General features: G+C 36.0%; 1 protein-coding gene and 1 long non-coding RNA gene across 2 annotated transcripts in view; one reads left to right on the top strand and one right to left on the bottom strand.

Moving 5' to 3' along the window:
* The window catches only part of LRRD1 (leucine rich repeats and death domain containing 1), a 35466-nt gene extending 22078 nt beyond the window's left edge, over window positions 1–13388 (top strand). The window contains exons 4-6 of the mRNA XM_032305006.1: window positions 10132–10293; window positions 12365–12482; window positions 13160–13388. Of these exons, the coding sequence (XP_032160897.1) occupies window positions 10132–10293; window positions 12365–12482; window positions 13160–13346 (467 nt within the window). The 3' untranslated portion in view covers window positions 13347–13388. The remainder of the gene's footprint in view (window positions 1–10131; window positions 10294–12364; window positions 12483–13159) is intronic.
* Window positions 9922–26332, bottom strand: LOC116569057. The gene is made up of 3 exons (XR_004276833.1): window positions 26117–26332; window positions 20768–20853; window positions 9922–9984 (listed from the first exon to the last, which is right to left on the bottom strand). It is a non-coding gene; the product is annotated as an uncharacterized LOC116569057 (long non-coding RNA).
* Between the last annotated feature and the right edge of the window lie 31 nt (window positions 26333–26363).

The following is a 26363-nucleotide window of genomic DNA, read 5'->3' on the forward strand; positions in this document are numbered from 1 at the left end:
ACAGCACCTGTGTTTTTATGCTCAAAATGCATCTCTTATAGACAGTATATATAGTTCGGCCTTGCTTTTTCATCCTTTAATGGCAATCTCTGCCTTTTAATTGGGATATTTAGTCAGTTAAAATTTAAGGTAATTATTGGAGTAGTAGGAATTATTTGTTTTTAAAGATTTTATTTATTTACTTGAGAAAGAAAGAGACAGCACGAGTGGGGGAGGAGGCAAATGGAGAGGGAGAAGCAGACTTCCTGCTAAGCAGAGAGCCCATCATGGAGCTCAATTCCAGGACCCCAAAGATCATGACCTGAGCCAAAGGCAGATGCTTAGCCATCTGGGTCACCCAAGCACACCAGTATAGTTGGATTTAGATCAGTCATTTCACCAGTTGTTTTCTGTTTCTCCCCATGTTAACTCTTTTTCTGTCTCCATATTGAATGAGGTTTTTTGTTTTTTTTTTTGTTTTTGGTTGCTTTCCAGATCTTCTCATCTTTGGTTTTTAGCAGTTTGACTATGCTGTGCCTAAGTGTATTTTTTTTTAAATTATAATTAAGGTGAAATTCACACAATCTAAAACTAACAGTTTTAAAGTGAACAACTGATGGCATTTAGCACATTAACTAGGTAGCACAATATACCATTAACTCTATCTAGTTCCAAACATTCATCAATTCCAAAGGAAACAATTACTCATAAAGCAGGTGCTCTTTCTTCTCCCCTTCCTTCTCCCTCTGGTAACTTACAATGCGTATTGCATCTCTGTAGACATACTTAATACCATGGATATGTCATATGAAGAGAACTGTACAATAAATGACTTCTTTAGACTGGCTTTTTTTCACTTAGCATAAGGTTTCCAAGCTTCATCTATATTGTACCTTGTATCACTAGTCCATTCCTTTTATGGCTGAATAATATTACACTGTATAAATCCTCTATACTTTGATGATCCATTCATCCTCTGATGGACATTTGGGTTACTTTCACCTTTTGGCTATTGTGAATAGTGCTCTTATGAACATGTACACACATGAGTTTATTTCAGTACATTTTCAGTTCTTTAAGTTACATCCCTAGAGATAGAATTCCTATGTCATATGGTAATTTTATGTTTAATTTTTTGAGGAACTGTCAAATTGTTATCCACAGAGGTAGAACCATTTTACATTCTCACCATGAATGTACAATGATTCTAATTTCTCCATATCCTTTTCAATATTGTTGTTTTACATCATTTTGGATTATAGTTATGCTAGTGAATCTGAGTGGTATCTCATTGAGGGTTTGATATGAATTTCCCTAATGACTAAGGATTTGAGCATCTTTTTTAGGTGCTTTTTGACCACTTGTATATTTTTTTGAGAACTGTATATTGAATTCCTTTGCCCGTTTTAATTTTAATTTTATTTTTTAAAAGATTTTATTTGCTTATGGGGGTGGGGAGGCAGAGGGAGACAGACAAGCAGACTCTGTGCTGAGCTCTGAGCCTGTCACAAGCCCCAATCTCAGGACCCTGAGATCATGGCCTAAGCAGAAATCAAGAGTCAGACACCTCACCTGCTGAGCCCGTTTTAATTTTAATTTTATTTTTTAAAAGATTTTATTTGCTTATGGGGGTGGGGAGGCAGAGGGAGACAGACAAGCAGACTCTGTGCTGAGCTCTGAGCCTGTCACAAGCCCCAATCTCAGGACCCTGAGATCATGGCCTAAGCAGAAATCAAGAGTCAGACACCTCACCTGCTGAGCCACCCAGGCACCTGTCCTTTGCCCATTTTTAAATTGGGCTTTAATTGGGTTATTTTGTTGTTGAGTTAAAGAGTTCTTGATATATTCTGAATAGTAGACCCTTATTAGATACATGTTTTACAATTATTTACTCCCATTCTATGGGTTGTCTTTCCTTCTTGATAATGTCCTTCGATACATAAAAGTTTTAAAGTTTGATGAAGTCCAATTAGCTAGTTTTTCTTTTCTTGCTCCTGTTTTTGGTGTCATATCTACTAATCCATTATCAAAATCTAAGGACATTAAGACTTCTCCCTTAGGTTTTAAGAGTTTTTATAATTTTATCTCATATTTAAGTTGTTGATTCATTTTGAATTAATCTTTATGGTGTGCGGTAGGGATCCACATTAATTCTTTTGCATGAAAATCTCTAGTTATTCTAACATCATTTTCTGAAAAGATTATTTTTCCCCTTTGCATGGTCTGAGAACCCCTGTCAAAAATTAATTGGCCATAATATATGGAATTATTCCTGGACTCTCAATTCTGTTCCATTGGTCTATATGTTGAATTTATGCCAATCTCATACTGGTTTGTTTGTTGGTTTTTTTTAAAGTTTTTCTTTAAATTCCAGTTAGTTAACACACAGCGTAATATTAATTTCAGGTATAAAATACAGTGATTCAAACCTTTCATACATCACCCGGTGCTCACCACAAGTGCAATCCTTAATCCCATCACCTGCTTAACCCACACCCCAACCACCTCCCTTCTGGTAACCACCAGTTTGTTCTCTGTTTGTTTCTTGGTTTGTCTCTCTTTCTCTCTTTTCCCCCTCTTTGCTTGTTTGTTTTGTTGCTTAAATTGCACATATGAGTGAAGTCATATGGTGTCTTTCTCCGATTCATTTCACTTAGCATAATACTTTCTAGCTTCATCCAGGTCACTGCAAATGGCAAGATTTCATTATTTTTTATGGCTGAGTAATAATCCTGTGTGTGCGTGTGTGTGTGTGTGTGTGTGTGTGTGTGTGTGTGTGTGTACCACATCTTCTTTATCTATTCATTAGTTGATGGACATTTGGGCTGCTTCCACAATTTGGCTACTGTAAATAACGCTGCTGCTATAAACATCAGGGTGCATGTATCCCTCTGAATTACTATTTTTGTATTCTTAGGGCAAATACTAGTAGTGCAACTGCTGTCTCGTAGAGTAGTTCTATTTTTAACTTTTTGAGGAATCTCCATACTGTTTTCCAGAGTGGCTGTACCTGTTTACAACACCACCAATAGTGTACAAGGGTTCCCCTCTCTCTACAACCTCATCGACACTTGTTTCCTGGTGTTGTTGATTTCTGACAGGTGCTAAACTGTTGGCCATCTGGATGTCTTCAGAAAAATGTCTGTTTGCATCTTCTGCCCAATTTTTTTTTTTTTAAGATTTTATTTATTTATTTGACAGAGATACAGTGAGAGAGGGAACACAAGCAGGAGGAGTGTGAGAGGGAGAAGCAGGCTTCCTGCTGAGCAGGGAGCCTGATATGGGGCTGGATCACAGGACCTGGAGATCATGATCTGAGCCAAAGGCAGATATTTAACGACTGAGTCACCAAGGCACCTTCTGACCATTTTTAAATTGGATTATTTATTTTGGGGTGTTGTGTTTTACAGGTTCTTTATATATTTTGGATACTAACTATCAGATATGTCCTTTGCAAATCTCTTTTCTCATTCTGTATGTTGCCTTTTTGTTTTGTTGATTGTTTCCTCTGCTGTGCAGAAACTTTTTATTTTTATGTAGTCCCAATGGTTTATTTTTGCTTCTGTTTCCCTGGCTTTAGAAGACATAGCTAGAAAGAATTTGCTACAGCTGATGTCAAAGAAGATACTGCCTGTGTTCTCTTCTAGAATTTTTTATGGTTTCAGGTCTCACATTTACATATTTAATCCTTTTTGAATTTACTTTTGTGTCTGGTGTACAAAAGTGGCCCAGTTTCATTCGTTTGCATGTGGCTGTGCAGTTTTTCCAGCACCATTTGTTGAAGGGACTGTTCTTTTCCCATTGGGTATTCTTTCCTGCTTCGGTGAAAAATTGGCCATTTAATTGTGGGTTCATTTCTGGGTTTTCTATTCTGTTCTATTGATCTATATGTTTATTTTTTGTGCCAGTACCTCACTGTGTAGACTATTACAGCTTTGTAATATAACTTGAAGTCTGGAATTGTGATGCCTCCAGATTTTTCTTTTTCAAGGTTGCTTTGGCTATTTGGGGTGTTTTTGCTTCCATACAAATTTTAGGATTGTTCTAGCTCTATGAAAAAATGCTGTTGGTATTTTAATAGGGATTGCATTAAATCTGTAGATTGCTTTGGGTAGCGTAGACATTATAACAATACTTGCTCCTCCAAACCATGAGCACAGAACGTCTTTTCCATCTCTTTGTGTCACTTTCAATTTCTTCCATCAGTGTTTTATAGTTTTCAGAGTAAAGGTATTTCAGCTCTTTGGTTAGGTTTATTCTTAAGCATCCTATTGTTTTGGGTGCAACTGTAAGTGGGACTGATTTCTTAATTTTGCTTTCTGATGCTTCATTATTTGTGTATAGAAATGCAACAGATTACTGTATGTTGATTTTGTCATAGTGTTTTGGTCACTGTAACTCTGTAGTACTTTTTGAAACAAGAAAATGTTCCAATTCTATTTTTCTTTTGCAAAATTGTTCTGTAATTTGGGCCCCTTGCAATTCTGTAAGAATTTAAGAATCTGGTTTTCCATTTCTGCAAAAAAAAAAAATTAGAATTATAATAAATATTGCACTGAATCCCTAAATTCCTTGCTCAGATGCCAATCCATAAACACAAGAGGACTTTCCATTTATTTAGGTCTTAAGTCTTGAACCTTGATTAAGTTTATTCCTACATAATTTTGATGGTATTGTAAGTGAAAACTGTTTTCTTAATTTCCCTTTTTGGATTGTTCATTGCTGGTATATAGAAATAAATGATTTTTGTGTGTTCATCTTGCATCCTACAACTTTGCTAGATTTGCTTATATGCTTTACTAGTTTGTGTGGACTCTTTGGGATTTTCTAAATAGTATCATGTCATCTGTAAATAGAAATAGTTTTACATGTTCCTTTCCACTCTGAATATCTTTTATTTCTTTTTCTTGACTAACTGGGCTGGCTAGAACTACCAGCCCAATTTTGAATATCAGTGATGACAGCAGGCATCTTTGTCTTATGGCTATATTAGGGACAATTGTAAGGGGAAAGCTTTTAGTGTTTCACCTTTTAGTAGGATGTTAACTGTGGGTTAATCATCAATACCCTTTCTTAGGCTGCTTGGTTGACTTAGTCAGAGGAGCATGCAACTCTTGATTTTGGGGTTTTAAGTTCAAGCCTCATGCTGGGTTACAAACATTACTGAGAAAAAGAAAGCTTAAAAATACATACATACATACATACATACATATCCTTTCACATACTGAGGGAATTCCCTTCTATTCTGAATTTGTTGGTTTTTTTTTTTTTTTTGAGTGTTGAATTTTGTTCAGTGGATTTTCTGCACCAACTGAGATTATCATATTTTTTCCTCCCTTTTTTCTCTTAATGTCATGTATTACACTCCCTGACTCTTGGTTTGGGGCTCAAGTCATGATCTCAGGTCATGAGATGGAGCCTGGTGTCAGTCTCTGTGCTCAGCTCTGAGTCTGCTTGCCATTCTGTTGATCACACAGACCAATCTTGGTATAATGTGGGAAGGAACTGTACAAGGTGGTGAGTAATAAGAGGCATCATTGGGGGCTGACAGATAGCCCAAATTTGTTAAAGCAGGCCCAGATGATTTCATTGGTGAATTCTATGAAGTATTTAAAGAAGGAATAATGCCAATTTCTAAAATCCCCTTTCATAAAAGTGATGATAAAACACTTTCCAACTGGTTCTAGAAGGTCAGCATTACCTTGATTGTATAAGAAAGGAAACTTAAAGACCAATATCCTATGTGGGATTTATCCCAGAAATGCAAGTTTGGGCTAACATTAAAAAATCAATGTGAGAAACAAACTGAGGGTTTTGTAGGGCAGGGGTGTGGGGGGTTGGGTGAGCTTGGTGGTGGGTATCATGGAGGCACGTTTTGCATGGAACACTAGGTGTGGTGCATAAACAATGAATTCTGGAGCACTGGAAAGAGAAAAAGAGAAGAGAGAAAATCTAAAAAAAAAAAAATCCAATGTAATTCACCACATCAATAGAGTAAAGAAAAGTCATATGAACATCATACTAGATATGTAAAAGCCCATGACAAAATACAATATCATTTATGATTTTACAAAGCAAATGAGCAAGACCTCTTAGAAAATAAGGAATAGAAGGAACTTTCTCAACCTAAGAAACAGCATTTGCAAAAAGCTACAGCTAGTATCATACTCAATGGTAAAAGACTTAACTATTTTCCATTGTGATCAGGAATAAAACAAGGCTGCCCTTTCTCACTACTCCTCTTCAACATTATACTGTAAATCCTAACTAGTGCAACAACCACCACCACCACAACAACAAAAGAAATTATAGGTAAACATATTGGAGAGGAAGAAGGGGGAAAAATGATCTCTGATTATAAAGACAAATGGTCTAGGTAGAAAATCACAAAGGATCTACAAAAAAAAGCCTCTTGAACACATGAGTTTAAGCAAGATTGCCATATACAAAGTTAATTTACAAAAGTCAGCTGTTTTTCTAGTAAATGTATACTACCAATGAATGATTGATAAGTGAATACTTTTAAAAGTACCACTTAAAATAACACCAAAAAAACATAAAATAGGTAAAAATCTGACCAAGTATATGTAAGGTCTATATGCTGAAAACTATAAACAAGACTTAAATACAGAGAAATACAGTACTCATAAATTGGAAGACTTGATATTATTGATATGTCACTTTCCTCCAACTTATTTTTAAATTCAACTCAATTCCAATATACATCCCAGTAAAGTTTTTTATTTCAGAATGCAATGAGCTAATTCTAAAATTTATATAAAAGGTAAAAGAAATAGAATAGCCAAAATTATTTTGAAAAAAAGAACAAAGTTGAAGGACTCATATGAACTGATTTTTTTAAAAATTTATTTATTTTCAGCATAACAGTAAATTTTATTTAATAAAATTTATTTATTTTCACCACACCCAGTGCTCCATGCAATCCTGATTTTTAAGCTTTATCAAAGGCTATGGTAGTCAAGACTGTACAATTGGCAAAATGACAGACATAGATCAATGGAACAGAATAGACAGTGTAGAAACAGACCCATGCATTTATGGTCAATAGATTTTTGACAAATATGTGAATGTAATCCAATGTAATTTTCAACAACTGGTGCTAGAGCCAGATGGTCACAAGCCAAAAATAAACAAAATAAAATAAAATAAACTGCAACATTAAAAACAAAACGAAACAAAACAACTTTATCCACACCACATACCATATAAAAACCAACTGAAAATGAATCACAGACCCTAAATGTAAAAAGCTAAAATGGGGGGCGCCCGGGTGGCTCAGTTGGTTAAGAGGCTGCCTTCGGCTCAGGTCGTGATTCCGGGGTCCTGGGATCAAGCCCCGCGTCAGGCTCTCAGCCTGACAGAGAGAGAGCCTGCTTCTCTCTCTGCCCCTCTCCCTGCCACTCTGCTTACTTGTGCTCTCTCTCTAGCTGTCAAATAAACAAATAAAATATTAAAAAAAAAAAAGCTAAAATGGTAAAACTGCTAGATAAAAACATAGAAGAAAATATTTTTAACTTTGGCAAAGATTTCTTAGACACAGCACCAAAATCATAATCCACAAAAAAAATGGACTTCATCAAAATTAGAAACCTCTGGGCGCCTGGTTAAGTGACTGCCTTCAGCTCAGGTCATGATCCTAGAGTCTCTGGATTGAGTCCCATATCACATCCGGGCTCCCTGCTCAGCAGGGAGCCTGCTTCTCCCTCTCCCACTCCCCTCTCATGCTCTCTCTCTCTCTCACTCTCTCTCTGCCAAATAAATAAATAATATCTTTTTTAAAAAAGATTTTATTCATTTATTTGGCAGAGAGAGAGATCACAAGTAGGCAGAGAGGCAGGCAGAGAGAGAGGGAGAAACAGGCTCCCTGCGGAGCAGAGAGCCCCATCCAGGGCTCGATGCAGGGCTCGGTCCCAGGACCCTGAGATCATGACCTGAGCTGAAGGCAGAGTCTTAACCCTCTGAGCCACCTAGGTGCCCCCTAAATAAAATCTTAAAAAAAAAAAAAAATTAGAAACCTCTACCCTTCAAAAGGTGTTGCTGAAGACTGAAAAGAAAAGCCACAGACCAGAAGAAAATATTTGTTGAGTACATAAAAAGTAATTCTCAAAAGTCAATATTAAACAGTTGACTCAATAAAAATTGGCATAAATTTTGAACAAATACTTTACAAAGGATGTATATGAATGGCAAATAAGAACAAGGAAATATACTCAAATCACTAATCATGAGAGAAATGCAAATTAAATCTACAATGAGATTTTTTGTGTGTGTGCAAAAAGGAGCTTTTATTAAATCGCTGGGATAGGACCTGTGCGCAGAAAGAACTGCTATAATGAAATCTTTCTCTTAGAATAACTGAATTAAAATCTGACAATACCAAGAGCTGTAACTGCAACTCTGATACAATGGTGGTAGGAATGCAAAATGATACGCACTATGGAAAAGTTTCATAATTTCTCATAAAGTTCTATATATATTTACCATACAATGCACCAATCACACTCTAGCTACACTTTCAAGTGAAATGTAAATTTATTATCAATAAGAAAAAACTGAGTGCAAATATATAGAGTGGTTTTATTCATAATCACCAAAAAGTGGAATCATTCAAAACGTCTTTTAGTTAGTGAATGGACGATGTATGTACATCCATTTAATGGAATATTTCTCATTAATAAAAAGGAACAAACTATTGGTACATCATTAAACACCAATAAAATAGCAAATGTATTATGCTAACTGAAAGAAGCCAGACCCTAAATACTAAATGTTATGACTTATATATATTATACATAAGCATTAAAACATATATATTTATAGTTATGAGCTTATAATGTACATTATAAAACCCCATATACATATATACATATATATATACATACACACTCCCAGAAGAAATGAGCAAAAGTAGTATCCTGATCTTGATTTCTGAATGCCATTCTTCATTGAAAGGAACCATTTTAGGGCTATAAATAATATAGGGCTTCCTTTAGGGCTATAAATAATATAAGTATAAATTTGTAAATTTATAATTATAAATTATAATTATAATTATAAATTATAAATTTGCCCATAAGGCAAACTTATGGGCCAGTTCCTCTCTAAATGTTCCTCTAAACTGCAAAGTCTTACCTTGTTAGTCATCACAGTTTTACTTTTTATGTTCAGTTTATATTGGATTAAGGTGTCTTGAAAACATTACATTTTAGGGAAGTAGAGTCTGGTCCTTGAGGCTGGACCAGACTTAGTAACTCACTTACAAAAAATATACAGTACGGACAAGAAAAAAAAGCAAAACATTATGCCAGAGAACCCTGGCAAGACACTGTTTTAGCCAAGGGATCAAACGTAACATTGCTAGTAATGTCATATGGGTATCAGGTACCCTTGCCATGATGTGATGAGAGCTCTTCACCTCTGTGGTATTCTTTCCAGAAACCCATCACCCTAATCTAATCATGAGAAAATAGATAAACTCAAATTAAGGAATATTCTACAAAAGTACCTAATCAGTACTGTTCAAATGTCAAGATCATGAAAAATAAGGAAAGACTGAGCAATTGTGTCTCAGACCAGAGGAGGCAAAGAAGTCAGAACCCTATGCAATGTGTTATCCTGGAATGGGTTCTAGAACAGAAAAGGACACTAAAAGAAAAAACTAATAAAATCCAAAATTGTCTGAAGTTTATTTAATAGTAATGTGCCAATGTATCTTAGTTTTGACAAATGTAATACAATAATGTGAGATGATAACATTAGGTGAAACTAAAACTGGATGAGGAATATACAATAATTTTCTACAATTTCTGTAACGTGCTGTAAATCTGAAATTATTCTTAATAAAAAGTTTATTTAAAAAATTGCCATCATACCTACTCTGTAAAGTCCTTTCATATATATAAGAGGACAGCTTCCTATTTCATTTTGCCATCCTCTAAGAGAAAAGAACCACAGCTCTGTTTCTATATTTCCTTCTTCTCACTCCTAGCAAGGAAACAAAGATAAAAGTTTCTATTTGGTTTATCTGTCTGCATCAAGACACAGTAAATGCCCTATAAGTAGTTGTTACTTATCTTCAGATTTTTCTTTATGCAGAAAGGTATACTTCAATTATAACTTCTTTTCTACTAGGAAATAATCTGACAGTTCTGCCTAATGGTATCCACAAGCTTTTTTCACTGAAGGAGATAAATTTTGATGATAACCCCTTGCTGAGACCTCCAGTGGAAATCTGTAAAGGAAAACAATTGTATACTATTGCACACTATCTACAGAGGGCAGATCAAAGAGATGGTAGGTGATGAGTGAGTGACCTACTAGCTTGTAAGTCATTTTCTAGTATTGTCTATAAATTAAGAGATCGTGTGCTTTCATTAGAGGTTTTCAATCTGGCAGAGACATTAAAGCATTTATCATCTTCCTTTTCTGAAGGTTAGTTGTTTATTTTTATAATTCAGATTATTTAATCTGGGTCTACACAAACTAAACCACTGAAAACAGGCAAACCCAAGTGGAGGGCCAGGCTGCTATCCATTTATTGGCCTCAATACCCTTCCACAGTTTTCTCATCATGGTTGTGCTGACTTAAATATCCCACACAAAAACTTCTTCCTGTGTTCTGATCTGTAGCACCACATGTAGTTGCTCTAAAACTCTCATCTGGCCTTGAAGAAAATGCTTAGATCATTTCCAGAGAAGCCAGTCAGCTTTTGGCCCACTATGATCACCTGTCTGCAGTCGTGGGTAGTCTTCATTCTTTGCCCTTAAACATTCCTTTGGTTGTCTCTGATTATTTCAGAGAGCAGGTCCATTTTCTTTAAGATCCTTCCACTGCACCAGATGGAGACTGGTCTCTCCAAGCCTCTGGCATAGAAATTTCTTTCTTTGGGGCTAAGTTCCCAAAAACTAAGTTTTCTCCTGGGACTCTGATTATGCTTCTCACTGTCAATCCTTAGATTGGACCCAGAGTTTGGTCCTCCAATTCAAAGAGTACTTAAGAAGTATTAAATCATTTTAGTAAGTATGGATCCAGATTTGGGGGAAGTACACAAAACCATCCTTCTACATCATTCTAATATGTTCCCTGTGTGTAATCAGGAGTTTATGTCAGCATAATCTCATAGTCTAGTGAGATGGTCACTAACAATGTACAGTCAGTCCTCTTTAAGCCATGGGCATGGTTACTAGTTAGAAGTTTCTTTAAGAATTGGGCCTCATTAATGAAAGGAAACTAAGAGATAAAATTAAAAGCTATAGTAGCTGTTTTTTCTAATTACTTCTATAATTTAAAAGTCTCCAAGAATCCATAAAGTATTCCTATTAGGTAATAGGAAGAGAATTTAGAGAAGTGGCAATAGATAAAGTCGGCAAAAATAAGAGAACCCTAGCCATTCATATCCTTTCTTTATATGCAAGAGGCCTTCATATTCCAGGCACCCAAAGAGAGTGGAGAGGAAGTCTCCACTCTCCGGTTATATTTATTCTCCGGTTAACAAAGAACATGGGGTTCCTTCCTTGAAATTTTGCTTAGGACATTGGGCTTTCATCTGTATCATTAGCATACAATCTAGTCTGAGGGACTGAGATGATTACAGAGGGGTGGGAGATTGCTAGTTCTTGAAAATTCCCAAAGTACCTTAACAGTAACAAAAAACAGATCTAGGGACACCTGAGTGGCTCAGTGGCTTAGGCTGCTGCCTTTGGCTCAGGTCATGATCCTAGGTCCTGGGATCGAGGCCCGCTTCGGGCTCCTTGCTTGACCGGGAGCCTACTTCTCTCTCTGCCTCTGCTTGCCACTCTGCCTGCTTGTGTGCGTGCGCTCTCTCTCTCTCTGATAAATAAATAAAATCTTAAAAAAAAAAAAAAGATCTAGTTCAAATTAGCTAGAAGCTTTTCTTAAAAAAAAAAAAACTAAAAACTCTCTACTTATATCTAAGCCAGCATTCATTAAATAAAGTGATTTGATATAAAATATACATACATATACTATATTTATAGTAGATGTAAACTTGGTTTTTTTAAAGATGGTACATAAAGAAGCTATAATTAAAGCTAGAATCAAAGGATTCTATCAAATCCTCAAGGAAATAAAGAGAGATTTTGAAAATCACTTTGAAGCTGCTTATAATATATTTTTAAATGGCCATTACATGTTGATTATTCAGATTTTGGAAGAAAATAGAACAAATGCTTCAAATTTCAGTTTGTATATTAGGTGTGCATCTTACTTTTCAATTTTACTTGACATAAATATTTGAATTAAGGGACCGAGATATAATAATAATGCAAAATAGAGTATGGTTTTTTTAAAAGAGTATGTTTTTATAAAAGAAATGACTTGAAATTTTTTTATGTTCAAATGTAGAGAAAATCCTAGAGAAGATCTTCAACATAGTTGCCAATAACATCACTGAAACAAATTTTAAGTTTTTGTGTCAAAAATTAAACCTGGTCATCTCAGAAACAGATATTTCTGCAAAGAGGTATGTATGAAGAACAACAGGCAGTATAAGCTTATTCTCATGTTCTGATTTATATCATTTTGAAAATACAGGGTTTGAAACATCATATTAACATGAATTCTAATTTGCTATAAAAAACTCTGATGTTAGTTTATTATATAGTTGAGAACCATGTGGGTAATGTAGTTAAGAGTAAGGGCTCCCATGGCAGACTGCCTAGTTTTAAACTACAAGTAGTTTTGTGACCTTGGATAAGTCCCTTAACTTCTAGGTACTTCACTTTCTCCACTGGTAAAATGGATATAGTTACCTAAGAGAGCTGTCATGAGATCAAGTTATAAAACCTGTAGTAGTGTAGCAGTAATACACTGCCTTAGAATAAATAACCCACAATTATTGTTTTGAGATCCTGAGTATCTCTCTCTTAGAATTGAAAGTTAATTGAACTGATTTTCTACAAGAAACAAGTGTTGGCATGAAGCTAACATCCACCATTTGCCAAGCTCTGTGTTAATTTTTATATGAACTATCTTCATCAATAATTTAATCTTCACTTCAAATTGGTGGTAGATTGATTTGAAATCAATTTCTGGTTCCAATCACTGGTAAATTGATTTGGCAACCTAGGTATGTAATTTTTAAGTAACTTAAATATTCTTAATTGGTAATTAAAATAATATTATCTTTAAAATTTTCAGCACTGTTTCATTAAGTGAGAGAGTCCGCCAAGCACTTGATAGGTGGAAAACGGATAGTAACAACTTGTCAATAACTACTGATGCTTTAAGAGACCAACTAACTCGGGCACTAACTATGATAGGAGCATATGAAATTATGGACAAAATAACAGCTTTAAAACTTTTTACATGTGCAATTAAATTTTGAACAGTGTACCCATAATAAAAACTGAGAACTTCTGATGTACGTATAGAACTGAAACTGTATATAAATGAATTACATGTTATGCGTCTTTTCATGCATTCCTAAGAGATAATGACAATTTACGGCTATGACTTTAATGTTACCATAATAAAATATCACAGACACTGTTTTATATACTTGTTCTGTTACCTTGGAATTATGATAATTTTTAAAAAGTACTGATTCCATTTAAAAATTCTTTGTTATACAATGTCTTTATACAACCCAAGATTTATAGGTAATAAGGTCATTTGTATCTTGTTGGAGTTAAAAAGCACAGCAATTTTGTTTTAGATGCCAGCTTAAAACCTGAAATGAATGTACTATCCCTACTGTTCCTCCATCAGGAACAGGATAGCTCTGTTAAGCATAAAGCATAGCCACAGTCAGTAATCCTCTACAGATCTCTCTCTACTTTTAATGGGGTTACATCCTGATAAACCCACTGTAACTTGAAAATAACAAAAGTTTATCCATTCATCTATTGGTGGACGCTTGGGCTGCTTCCATAATTTGGCTGTTATTGATAGTGCTGCTACAAACATAGGGGTTCATGTATCCTTTTGAATTAATGTTTTTTTATTTGGGGGGTAAATACCCTGTAATGTGACTACTGGATCATAGGGAAGTTCCATTTTTAACTTTTTGAGGAAGCTCCGTACTGTTTTCCTCAGTGACTGCACCAGTTTACATTCCCATCAACAGTGCACAAGGGTTCCTAGAGACCAAGCAAAACTGTTTTGTCAAAACTCTTTCCACTGCAAAGATTAGAACCTTTATCTAGGTAAGCTATAAAAACAGAAACAAAAACCTGCTCCTGTAACTAAAGCCAGAGAAGACCCAGGTGAAACTAGTTTTGTGTTAAGTGTGAGAAAGAAAGTGCATTGTGTTTTGGCTCTGGGGGCAAAAACTGTTTAAAATCATTTTATTAAAATTCTAGTGTACTAAGAGAAGAGAAGAGAATAGTTAAAACTGTAGTTTTTAGAGGGTGCGAATATAATGCATCTTAAAAAAAAGTTTGGGAGGCTTACTGTTGAATAATCTACATAAACAGATACAATTCAAAACCTTATGTAATTTTCACAATTACTATTCTGTGACTTTTCTGATTTAGCTAAGCAACTTTCACAAACATCTGAAGCAATAAAATCAATTAAAGGTTTCATTTCTGTAACAGAAAAAGTAAATCAGTAACTTATTTGTGCTAAGAAAATTTTTATCTTGTGAAAAGTAGGTTGTCAAAACAAAAATGCATTTCTTTGGCTTTCTATCTAGCTAACACATTTTTTAGAAGATTTTATTTATTTATTTGACAGAGAGAGATCACAAGTAGGCAGAGAAGCAGAGAAAGCAGGCTCCCTGCTAAGCAGAGTGGGGGGGGGGGGCTTGATCCCAGCACCCTGAGATCATGACCTGAGCCAAAGGCAGAGGCTTAACCCACTAAGCCACCCAGATGCCCCCAGCTAACAAATTTTATTGATAAAAAGTTAATTTCCATTCTTAAAGAGGAAGTTAGTATAAATTTTTTTTTCCCTAAAGAATGAGGGCTTTCTGCTTTTTTGTCACACCTACATTCAGAAACTGAGCAGTATCAGGATGCTTTGCTTTTCACCTGTCTCAGATTCTATTTTCATTTTCTCAGGCTCTTCTCTGTGACATAAGATGCCTGTTGGTAGCTCACAAGTAAGAAGTTGATTTATTTCTTTGTATCTAGTATTCTAGAAAAGGAGTCCAAATAGCTCGGTTTGTATTGATATATCTTAGTAGATTATAACCAGAACAGGTAAGTTTCTTCTTTTATACCTAATCTTATTTTTACAATACTGATGATAAAGAAAGACAAATTTAAACACCAGGAAAAGGCAGTTGTTCATCCTAAAGCTTAGAACATAGCACAATCCACCCATTCATGCCCAGCTAGGTTAGGTTGTATGTGGTTACAGCTACTGCTATTCTCTACAACAAACCCTTTCCTTTATTTTCCTTCTTGGCATCCTATCAGACTACATTTCCAAGCTTCCCTTGTGATTATATAGTGCTCCTGTGATTGACTTCTCTGAATGAAATCTAGGCAGAAATGATGGAAGTTGCTTTTAGACCTAGCTCCTAAACAGACATTCCATTCCCTGTCTGGCTGGAGATCCTGGGCAATGAAGACCCACAAAACTAGGAAGTCCCACTCCCTGAGTCTCAACTCGGAAGACAGCCCCTCAACTAGGCATAGCTGTTTTGCACTGCTGAATAAGTGAGAAATAAATTCTTAGTGAGGGTCTGAGGTTTTGGGGTATTTTGTTATAATAGTTACCCTACCCTAATGATAGGGTTAGGGCAGATGGCATAGGGAATAGGGCAGATGAAGGACTGTCCTAGTGCCAAAGTTGTGGAAAAGAAACAGAGATTTGTAAGCATTCTATGATGTAATAAATACCCTCATCTTGGGATTCCTCCTTATTGGTAGAATTAAAGGAAGAATTAGAAAAACTAAGAGAAAGCTGAATTTTCTATACAAGTCACCAAAAGAAAAGTGTTTGGTATATAGAAGATACTTAATCTAATAACAGCTATTAATAGAGTTCCATTTAACATTTAAACAAATTAAGTCCTATTAATCTTTAGGACTATTACTATGCCCTATGAAACATAGATGAATTTTCCAGTTTACCTTGGATTATTATCACGTGTGCTATACCTCTATTTTATTATATTTTAATTTGAAAACATGATGAAACAACAGTAAAATAAGCAGGAAACAACAAAATAGCAATTAAATCTGGGGGGACTGAGACAACACTTTATTTATTTATTTTTTTGCTTATTTGTTCTTTTCATTTTTTCCCCAAGAAGTATGTTACAAAAAGAGTAAAAAAGAAGTCACATAATCCTATTCTCTTAACACAGCCAATTTAATGTTTGCAAGTTATCTTTCACCTTGTATTTATAACCATATGCATATAGTTTGTTTCATATAACAAAGAAATATACTGGGATTTGGAACCAAACAATTTTGCATCTCTGCTCTGCACCTAATTAGCTACTTGGTCTTGCGAAAGTCATTTAGTCTTTGCCTTGATTTTTCCCATCTGACAAAAAAAAAAATTCCCAGGGTGTTGTATTTTAATGAGGACTTAATGTATATAATGGATTAAATGCAAAAAAATCAAAACAGTGTCTAGCTCAACATCACTGATCATCAAAACCACACTAATCAAAAATCAATCAGCAAATCAAAACCACACTATCACTTTATACTTATCAGAATGGCTAAAATCAAAAACAGAAGAAACAAGTGTTGTAAAGGATATAGAGAAAAAGGAACCTTGTTTTGGTGGGAATACAAACTTGTATTCACTGAGGAAAACAGGATTCCTCAAAAAATTGAAAACAGAATTATCATATGATTCAGTAATTCAATCCAATAATTGCACTACTGAGTACCCCAAAAATATAAAAACACTAATTTATATATAATATAAATATAAAAACACTAAAATATAAAAACACTAATTTATATATAATATAAATATAAAAACACTAATGCTGCCATGACCATGGCAGCATTATTTAGAATAGCCAAATAATGGAAGCAGCACAAGTGTCCATCAATAGACGAACAGATGAAGAAGTACTATATATGTATGCGTATATCTCTATCTACCTACCTATCTGTCATGGACTATTACTCAGTAATAAAAAAGAATGACATCTTGCCATTTGAAACAACAAGGATGGATCTAGAGGGTATAAAGGTAAGTGAAATAAGTCTGTCAGAGAAAGCCGAATACCATATGATTTTACTCATATGTGGAGTTTAAGAAACAAAACAAATGATGAGAAAAAAGGAACAAACCAAAAACAGACTCTTAACTATAGAAAACAAACTGATGGTTATCAGAGGGGAGGTGGGGGGTGGGTCGGTGAAATAGCTGAAGGGGATTAATAGTATATTTATTTTTTAAGATTTTATTTATTTGACAGAGAGAGATCACAAGTAGGCAGAAAGGCAGGCAGAGAGAGAGGGGGAAGCAGGCTCCCTGCTGAGCAGAGAGTCTGATGTGGGGCTCGATCCCAGGACCCCGAGATCATGACCTGAGCCAAAGGCAGCGGCTTAACCCACTGAGCCACCCAGGCGCCCCAATAGTATATTTATCTTGACGAGCACAGAATAATACATAGAATTGTTGAATCACTATGTTGTACTTATCTAATATACTATTCTATGTTAACAATACTGGAATAAAAATAAAATAAAATACTGGAAAAAACATGGATTTACCATTCGCCATCTCAGTGCCCTGACAGGCAGTTGTGCACATGTTCCTGGAGCACCCTGCACAAAACCTGCAGGAACCAGGGGTCAGTAAAAGGACTCTGTCCTCCAAATATCAGATATGTGAGCTCTTCTTGCTGATTGCTGCTTTTTTCTTTTTTAAGAGAGAAAGCAGGAGGTGGGCAGAGGGAAAGGAAGAGACATAATCTTAAGCAGGCCCCTGGAGCCTGACATGGGGTTCCAAGCTGAAACCAAGAGTCACACGCTGAACCAGGTGAGCCATGCAGTTCACCCATTGCTGCTTCTAAACAGAGAATTGCAGACAAAAGGTGGGTGGCCATTGCTGCACTCCCACCAATTGTTGCAAGCCCCTCCCCCCTCTAGGCCACATGACTTCCCTGGGATTTAAAGCTCTGATACACTTCTCTCATCCCTTCATTTTCCTCTCCTTCCTCTTTTGGGAGCCAGACATCAAAACTAGGACATTCAAAAACAACTGCATAGTTTAGGAAAATTAGAAAGTGAACAAATATGCTCCGGAAAGGCTCAGAAAAGACATTAAGTTTAAACCTCAGGCTGATCCTCCACACAGAGTGTACGACAATCAAAACAAAAAGCAGCAGACCAAATTATTAGATCTAAATATCCTCTACGCCGCCAGTATTATCTTGATAACAAAAACACAAACAAAGACTTCCCAAGAAAGGGGCAGATCAATATCCCTTATGAATACAGATGCAAAGATCCTCATCAAAATACAAGTAAACCAAATCCAGTAATTTACAAACAGAATTATATACCATGACCAGGTGGGATTTATTCCAGGAACACAAGGTTGGTTCAAAAAATAAAAATCAACCAATGTGATATGACATATTAAAAAAGGACAAAAACAACATGATCTTCTCAGAAGATACAGAAAAGGATTTGAAAAAAATGCAGTACTCCTGCAAGATAAAAACACTCAGCAAACTAAGACGAGAGGGAACTAACTCAATCTAATAAAGGTTATCTACAAAAAACTCACAGCTAGCATCATACTTCGTGGTGAAACACTGAATCCTTTTCTCTTAGTTTCAGGAACAAGATAAGGATGTCTGTTCTTACCACTTCTATCCACTACTGTGCTGGAGTTTTAAGCCATGGCAATTAGGCAAGAACAAGAATAAAAGAAATCATATTGGAAAGGAAAAAATAAAACTATATTTATAGATGACATAATCTTGTACCTAGAAAATCTTGATGAACTATTAAAAACCTATTAGAACTAGTAAAGGAGAGTTCAGAAAGCTAGGAGGCTAGAAGATCAATTTATAAAATTTAACTGCATTTCTATGCAGTATCAGTGAGCAATTTGAAAATGCAATCAAGAAAATTATCCCATGCATAACATCAAAAAAATAAAACACTCATAAATACATTTAACAAAAGAAGTGGAAGGCTTGAAAACAAAACAATTTACATTACTGAAAGAAATTAAAGAAGACCTAAATAAACGGAAAGGTGTCTATGTTCATGGATTGTAAGACTTAATGTTAAGAGGGCAATACTCCCCCAAACTGATACACAGATTCAATGCAATCTCTTTCTGTAGAAATTGATAAGCTGGTCCTAAAATTCATATAAAAATGAGGGACTCAGAAAAGTCAAAACAATACTGAAAATTAATAACCAATTAACAATCCTGAAAATTGATAACCAATAATTTCAAACAGAGAATTCAAGAAAAAATTCATATGTTGAAGCCTTTAACCTCAATGTGACTATATTTGGAGAGAGGGCCTGTAAGGAGCTGACAAAGGTTTAATGAGGTTATCACAGAGGGGCCTTGATCCAACAGGGCTGGTGTCCTTATAAGAAAAGGAAGAGACATGAGTTCTCTCCACCATGTAAGGATACCATGAGAAGGCAATCTATAAGCCAGAAAGTTCCTCTTGCCAGGAACTCAATCAGCTAACACGTTGATCTGGGAATTCTAGCCAGCACTCTAAGAATATTAAACTGTTGTTCACGCCAAAGAAAAAACAAACCCTCATATTTTGAAGTATGTGCTTTAGAAAATAACCACTGCTTCCATAATATTTGTGTGTTTCTTAAGATGATATCAGACCTGATGTGATACATTCTGGTAATATAGTCCTGGGGAGGGGAGTCGAAATTTGGTATGATATTCCTATGGGTAAGGAAGGGGCTCTTCTTGAAACTAGGGAATAAACTGAAAACTTATTGTCAAATCACATAAAGAAGAAATCAGAAGTCTATGATCTGTATCTGAAATCCTCAGAATATTTTTGCCATCAGAATTTTTTCACATCTTAAAAATGAAAGACATGCAGATTCTGTATGTTTTTAACACTCAGCAGAACCTAGGGTCTGACCCCATTATTAAACAATACTTCCGTGGTGAAACATATGAGTACCCACACTACATGGGATAAATAGAGATTATAAATGTCCTCCTAATCAAATTAGGTCTGTTTTGATGCCATGACTTTGTACCACACTTCCAAATAAAAACTGTCTCAAGAGTTTATTAGTATTTCTCTCTGTGGCTAAAGAGTTATGGACCTGTGGGATTGAAAAGGCTGGTTTGGAATGGAAGATGTCAACTCTTGTCTCTTATTGGACTTTTTTCTCTTAGTCCTAACTTGCAAAGAAGACAGATTACTAGTTTATTTTCTGGCTGAGCGGTGGGGCACAGAGAATAGGGTAGAGTCTATGAGCCCAAAACTCAAATAGGCCTAGTTTTCTGTTAGTCTCACATTTCAATTCCTTTTGTTAATCTTTAGGTCTATAGTGATTTCATAGTCTCGTCTCTTAAGAAAGATTTTCCTCTGTCTAGATACACTATGACATGACTATGACAAAACATTAAAGCCCACTAATTTTAATATTTTATTATATATAAATAATTAATAAGAAGATAATGTAGATTATATATATTATATATATATCATTATATATAATAATTAATAAGAAGGTGAATCTTAAAGCAAGATTTGAGATAAGAAGATGAACTGTATCTTCCTTCCTTGTAGTTCTTCCATTTCTACTCTGGAGAATTTGGGGTTGATTACATTAAACTGGGCAATGGTCCTTTTACATTACTATCACTTACCTTCACAGTAAACTTTAAATCCATGAGCACTAACTGCAAAATCAGTGGTCAAATGCTGTGAGAACAGCAGATGGAATCCTGTTAACCTAAAAACATATATAAAATTGTTAAAGAGTCCTATTTTACCTAACAGAGCTGAAAGAGCATTAAAAGTTATTTTATCAAGTTCCCAAGTTCCCAAGCTTTGTATAAATAAGTACATAAATGCACCCACATATATATAAATTTATAACATGTTAATTAGAAGTCACTCATTAAAAGAAATTGCTGTAAGTTTATATAAATAAACACTTATTTATGAATGTGTGTATATATTACTGAGAAGAAAAAGACTGTGGCACTTGAATAAGGATAGACACATAGATCAATGGAACAGAATTGAGAGTTCAGAATTAAACCCTTACATATACAGTCAATTGATTTTTGACAAGGGTGTTTGGATAATTCAATGGTGAAAGGACAGTCTTTTCAATAAATGATGCTGGGACAACTGAATATCCACATGCAAAAGAATGAATTTAAAGCCCTATTTCATACCATATACAAAAATTAACTCAAAATCCACCGGACTCCTTCATATGAAGTAAAACTATAAAAATCACATTAGAGAACATAGGCATAAAACTACATGACCCTGGGTTAGGCAGTGGTTTCTACATATGACACCAAAGTGTAAGCATCAAAGAGAAAATAGTGATAATTTTTTCTGGCCTATTATTATAAAGATATAATTTCAAAGTTACCCAGATCTTTGTGTTACTGAAAAGTATCCATCAGGAATAGATAATCCTATTATTTCCAATGCTCTAGTTGGCAAGGTCTGAAACCCTGAGGATGCACAATGGGAAAACCACTTCTTTCTGCATAATCACATACAGTACCATCTCTACTAAAAGCAATGGAATCTGTGTGAATTTAGCTGCATTTAGGAAAATGTTTCACTTCCTTTATTTGCCTTTGTCCCGGGCTGAAAGATATTCGTTCTTGGTGTGTGTGTTTGGTCCAATAAGTTATCAAAAAACTACAGGAGAAATGAAGATGTACATCTTATTTCACACTGGCATAGAAACTTGAGGGTCTTAACTTGATGTGTCAAATGAGACAGCTTTGCTTAACTGCCTCTTACTGAAAAATTCAGACTTAGGGAAATGTTTTGTGTAATTGTACCCTGTGAACTGCCCTTTTGGGGAGGGGCAGGTTAGGGTTTGGATGTGGGTGGGTTGCAGATCCTTGGGTGAAATAAATTTCTGTGGGTAGGGATTAGAATTCACTGAAATGGAGATTTTTTGACATTAGGGATTAAAGAAAACCACCTTCAGGGATGCCTGGGTGGCCCAGTCAGTTAAGCAACCAACTCTTGATTTTGGCTCAGGTTATGATCTCAGGGTCCTGAGATCAAGCCCTGTGTCAGGCTCTATGTTGGGCCTGGAGCCTGCTTGAGATTCTCCCTGTCCCTCTGCTCTCATTCTCTTTCTCTCTCTAAAATACATAAATAAATCTTTTAAAAGAATAAAGAAAACCTCTTCAGTGAGGAAAAGCATAGTAGTAAATTTTCAAAAGGAAAACCACGTAATGTTCTGTGTCTATGAAGGAAACTAACTCCCGCTCCCCATGACATGTTTAATATTTTGTCCGTTTTCTTTAGAAACAGTCATGTTTCTAAAGATGGTTTTAGTTTGGATGGTTTTAGTTCTTTCAGGTTCTAAAATTTTACTTTGTTATCTACAGTCCTTCAAGTTGTAAAGGTAAGGTCATATGTCCAAAGTGTGGTTTTGGGGATTTTAAGGGAATCACCCTTCTTGTCAGAGCAGCATTTTATTGAGGAATTATGGGAAAGTGAGCAGAGACTCAAGGCCAGGCCGAGAGGGAGAAGAGCTCTCTGGAGAAATGGCTGTAGTTTGTACTGTACTTAATATAATCCTCCTCCTTCCCCTTCCAAGTATATCTGAGGAAGATTACAGAAAGAAAAATTATTATTACTATTACTACTATTATTATTTTAAGAAAACATTTTCTGGGATGCCTGGGTGGCTTGCTGATTAAGCAGCTGCCTTTGGCTCCAGTCCTGACCCCAGGGTGCTCAGATTGAGCCCCATATCCAGTTCCTTGCTCGGTGGGAAGCCTGCTTCTCCCGCTGCCTGTCACTTCTCCTCTTGTGTTTGCTCTCTCCCCTCCTTCTCTCTGTGTCAAATAAATAAAATCTCAAAAAAAAAAAAGAAAAACATTTTCCAATAAAATTATCCTAGCTAATTTTCAGTCAAGCATCTTACTATTTAACTTTATATTTAAACAAAAAAAAATTGGCATTGCTCACAAATGCTTATCACCCAGGATTTCAGTTCACAATAAGGAATTAAATTTAATTTCAATAACGTTAAGAGTGGTCTGATGAAAAGTATGGGCAGCACAGGAAAAAGATGAATTATCATACTCAACTAATAAGATAATAGTAGGGTTGAATCCATGGTGAATCAATAATCTCCCTTTTCATTTTATGATGTGCTTCTGAAATATTACTTTGGCAAACTCATATTAAAATAACAAAAGCTATGGCTGTATAATAATGAGGACTACCTTGGAGTTATAATTAATCAAATGTCTTGTTTTAAAACTACTTCACAGGAAGGTCATACTGATGGTATGGGAGAACAAAAATTGAAAGCCTCACAACTCATATGCTAGGTCAGCAGTTTACAAACTTTTTGGTCTCAGGAGTCTTTCACAATCTCATAAATTATTAAGAACCCTAAAGAACTTAAAAAAAATGTATATATCTATACATATTTACAGTAATACAAATTAAGGTAGAGAAATAAAAATATTAATTTATTAAAAATAACAAGCCCATGTTAACATAAACAATGCATTTTAATGAACATAGTTATGTTTTCAAATAAAAGAAAATAGTGAGTGGGGCACCTGGGTGGCTCAGTTGGTTAAGCCTCCAACTCTTCATTTTGGCTGATGATCTCAGGGTGGTGAGATCAAGCCCCCCATGGGATTCTGTGGTGGATGTGGAAGCCTGCTTAGGATCATCTCTCACTCTTCCTGCCCCTCCCCCTATTGCCTGTGCTCATTCTCTCTAAAAAAAAAAAGGAAGTGAAATACATGGTGCTACTTCAGATTTTTGCAGACCCTTTACTGCCTGGCTAAATGGAAAATAGTTGAATTCTCATATGTGCTTCTGTATTCAATCATGTCCATTGTTTGTGTTGAATTATATAAACTTCACACAGCTATATAGTTGGAAAAGGCAGGAATATTTTAATAACTTTTCCAGATAGGGGCGCCTGGGTGGCTCAGTGGGTAAAGCCTCTGCCTTTGGCTTGGGTCATGATCCCAAGGTCCTGGGATGGAGCCCCACATCAGGCTCTCTGCTCAGCAGGGAGCCTGCTTCCCCCTGTCTCTCTCTGCCTGCCTCTCTGCCTACTTGTGATCTCTGTCTGTCAAATAAGTAAATAAAATCTTAAAAAAAAAACCAAAAACTTTTCCAGATAATTATAGGTAATTTTCTTTATAAGTGGTAGTATCTTAAAAGTTAGTGACAATGTAGAATCTAGAGGTATATCAATGAACTTTTTATATTCTATGAAAATTTTTTGGTCTAACTTGTACTTTCAAAAAATATTTTACCCATGCATGATTTGGTAACATCATGCATTTCATTTGAAAATACTGGTTCAATGAATTTTGCAAAGATTCTAATGTTGACACATTTTATTACACAAAATCCTTTTGTTACTAAATTTTCCTCTGCAGAAAAGTCTCAAGAATTAGTTATGTTGTCAAGTTTACAGTAGTATCTAAGTTTTCTAAAATTCTTAATTTTTATTTGAAAGTTTGTTTGTTTGTTTTTTGAGAGAGAGAGAGAAAGAGTGCAAGCCTGGCGGGGTAGGGTCAGGGGGGAGGAGTCAGAAGGAGAGGGAGAATCTTAAGCAGGCATGGAGCCCAACTTGGGGCTCATCTTATGACCCAGAGATCATGAGCCAAAATCACATGACTCAAAATCAATCAATAAGTGACCGAACCACACAGGTGCCCTGGAAAGCTTTAATTTTATCATTGACAACAAATATTGCCAATGATTTTCTTTAAAAGGACAGACTGGTTTCATTTTCAAGAAAATGTCAAATAAATGTGAATGACCTGAGTTTGGTAGTCATTCTTTCAAGCAAAATGTTATCCCATAAAAAAGTCTGCTAGTTAAAAAATACATGTACTCAACGTTTGAACTTTAATAAAACTAATATTCACAATTTCATCAAGGACAGTGTTAAGTGAAATAGGTAATTTTTTTTTTTTTCTATTGCAAGTGCATGGCAGTGAAGAATAATAACTGCTCGAGTTTGGTATCATTGCCTTTGATTTGTGCCAAAGCCCAAGAAGTTTTTATTTACTACTGATTTTACACTATCAGGGCAAATTCCAACAGTGATAAAGAAAATAACAGTATTATTATAAAGAGCTTTGGCTTTGCAGATACTCTGAAAGACTCTTGGGGATACCACAATTTTGAGAACTGCTATGGTAGGTATTAAGATAAAAGCAGAATATAAAAACAATTAAGGCATGATCCCTACTCTCAAGTTCATTTTCTAATAGAGGAAACCTACAGAGATGATTGCAACATTTTTTGGAGATACAAGAAACGGCAACAGTGGGGAGGACAGATTAAGGACAAGAATGGACAAGTACCAGGTAGGGTACTTTTGCAATGCAGACAAGCAGCAAGGAGACCTGACCTAAGGTCGTGGTGAGTGGAGAAACATTCAAAGTGGTGGAATTATAAGATGTGGTGATTGATTAAATATGAGGAATGGAGGAGGGCAATGGGATGCATAGTGGTGCCCATACTACATGGGCCTCATAGGAGGAGCAGGTTGGCAGCGGGGTAGGAGGAGGGAAATCCATGCCGGGATTTCCCGACAAAGAGATGAAAGGCATTTAGGTGGAGGTGTTGAGCGGGTAATTAGATACTCCTGCTCCCTCCCTGAGGGCCCTGCAGTTCTCTTTCACTGCTGTATCTCCAGCGCCAATGTAGCACAACACCTAGCTCCTCATAGTGGCTGAGTAAATACGTGAGGATGGTCGGGAGCTCGTGAGAGTGACAGAGGACGGGAATTAAATGTGGTGGTCGTGATATATACATGCTTGTTCGAGACCACAGGAGCGGGTGGCCAAGGGACTGTAGCTTTAGGACTGAAGTTCAGCCTTAAAATCTTTCTGGACAGAGGGCTGCCTCCAATACATCGCGTTGGCCTAAAACATACAAATTTGTTTCGGAAAACCTGCTTCCGTATAATCCAGACAGCAGCTAAGTCTTGTTATCGTTATGCCATATATTAATACCTGTCAGACTGGTCTTAATTGGGGTGGCATGGGACTGACCTCATCGCCCCACCCTTCCGTGTGTAGACGGCCTCTTTCACAATCTCCCTTTTCCCGAGCTTGTTGGCTGTCTCTCCAGTACCTCAGGACGCGGGCCCTGAAAAGCTCGGTTGCAGCCGGTCGCTTGCCCAGGCCAAGGGCGGTGCTCAAGCCACCCGCCCGGCTGACGCCACATAAGCTGAGATCACCTCACGCGCGAGCGGAGCAA

Source organism: Mustela erminea, chromosome 11, assembly GCF_009829155.1.
Source record: "Mustela erminea isolate mMusErm1 chromosome 11, mMusErm1.Pri, whole genome shotgun sequence".
In the NCBI taxonomy this organism is placed as follows: domain Eukaryota; kingdom Metazoa; phylum Chordata; class Mammalia; order Carnivora; family Mustelidae; genus Mustela; species Mustela erminea.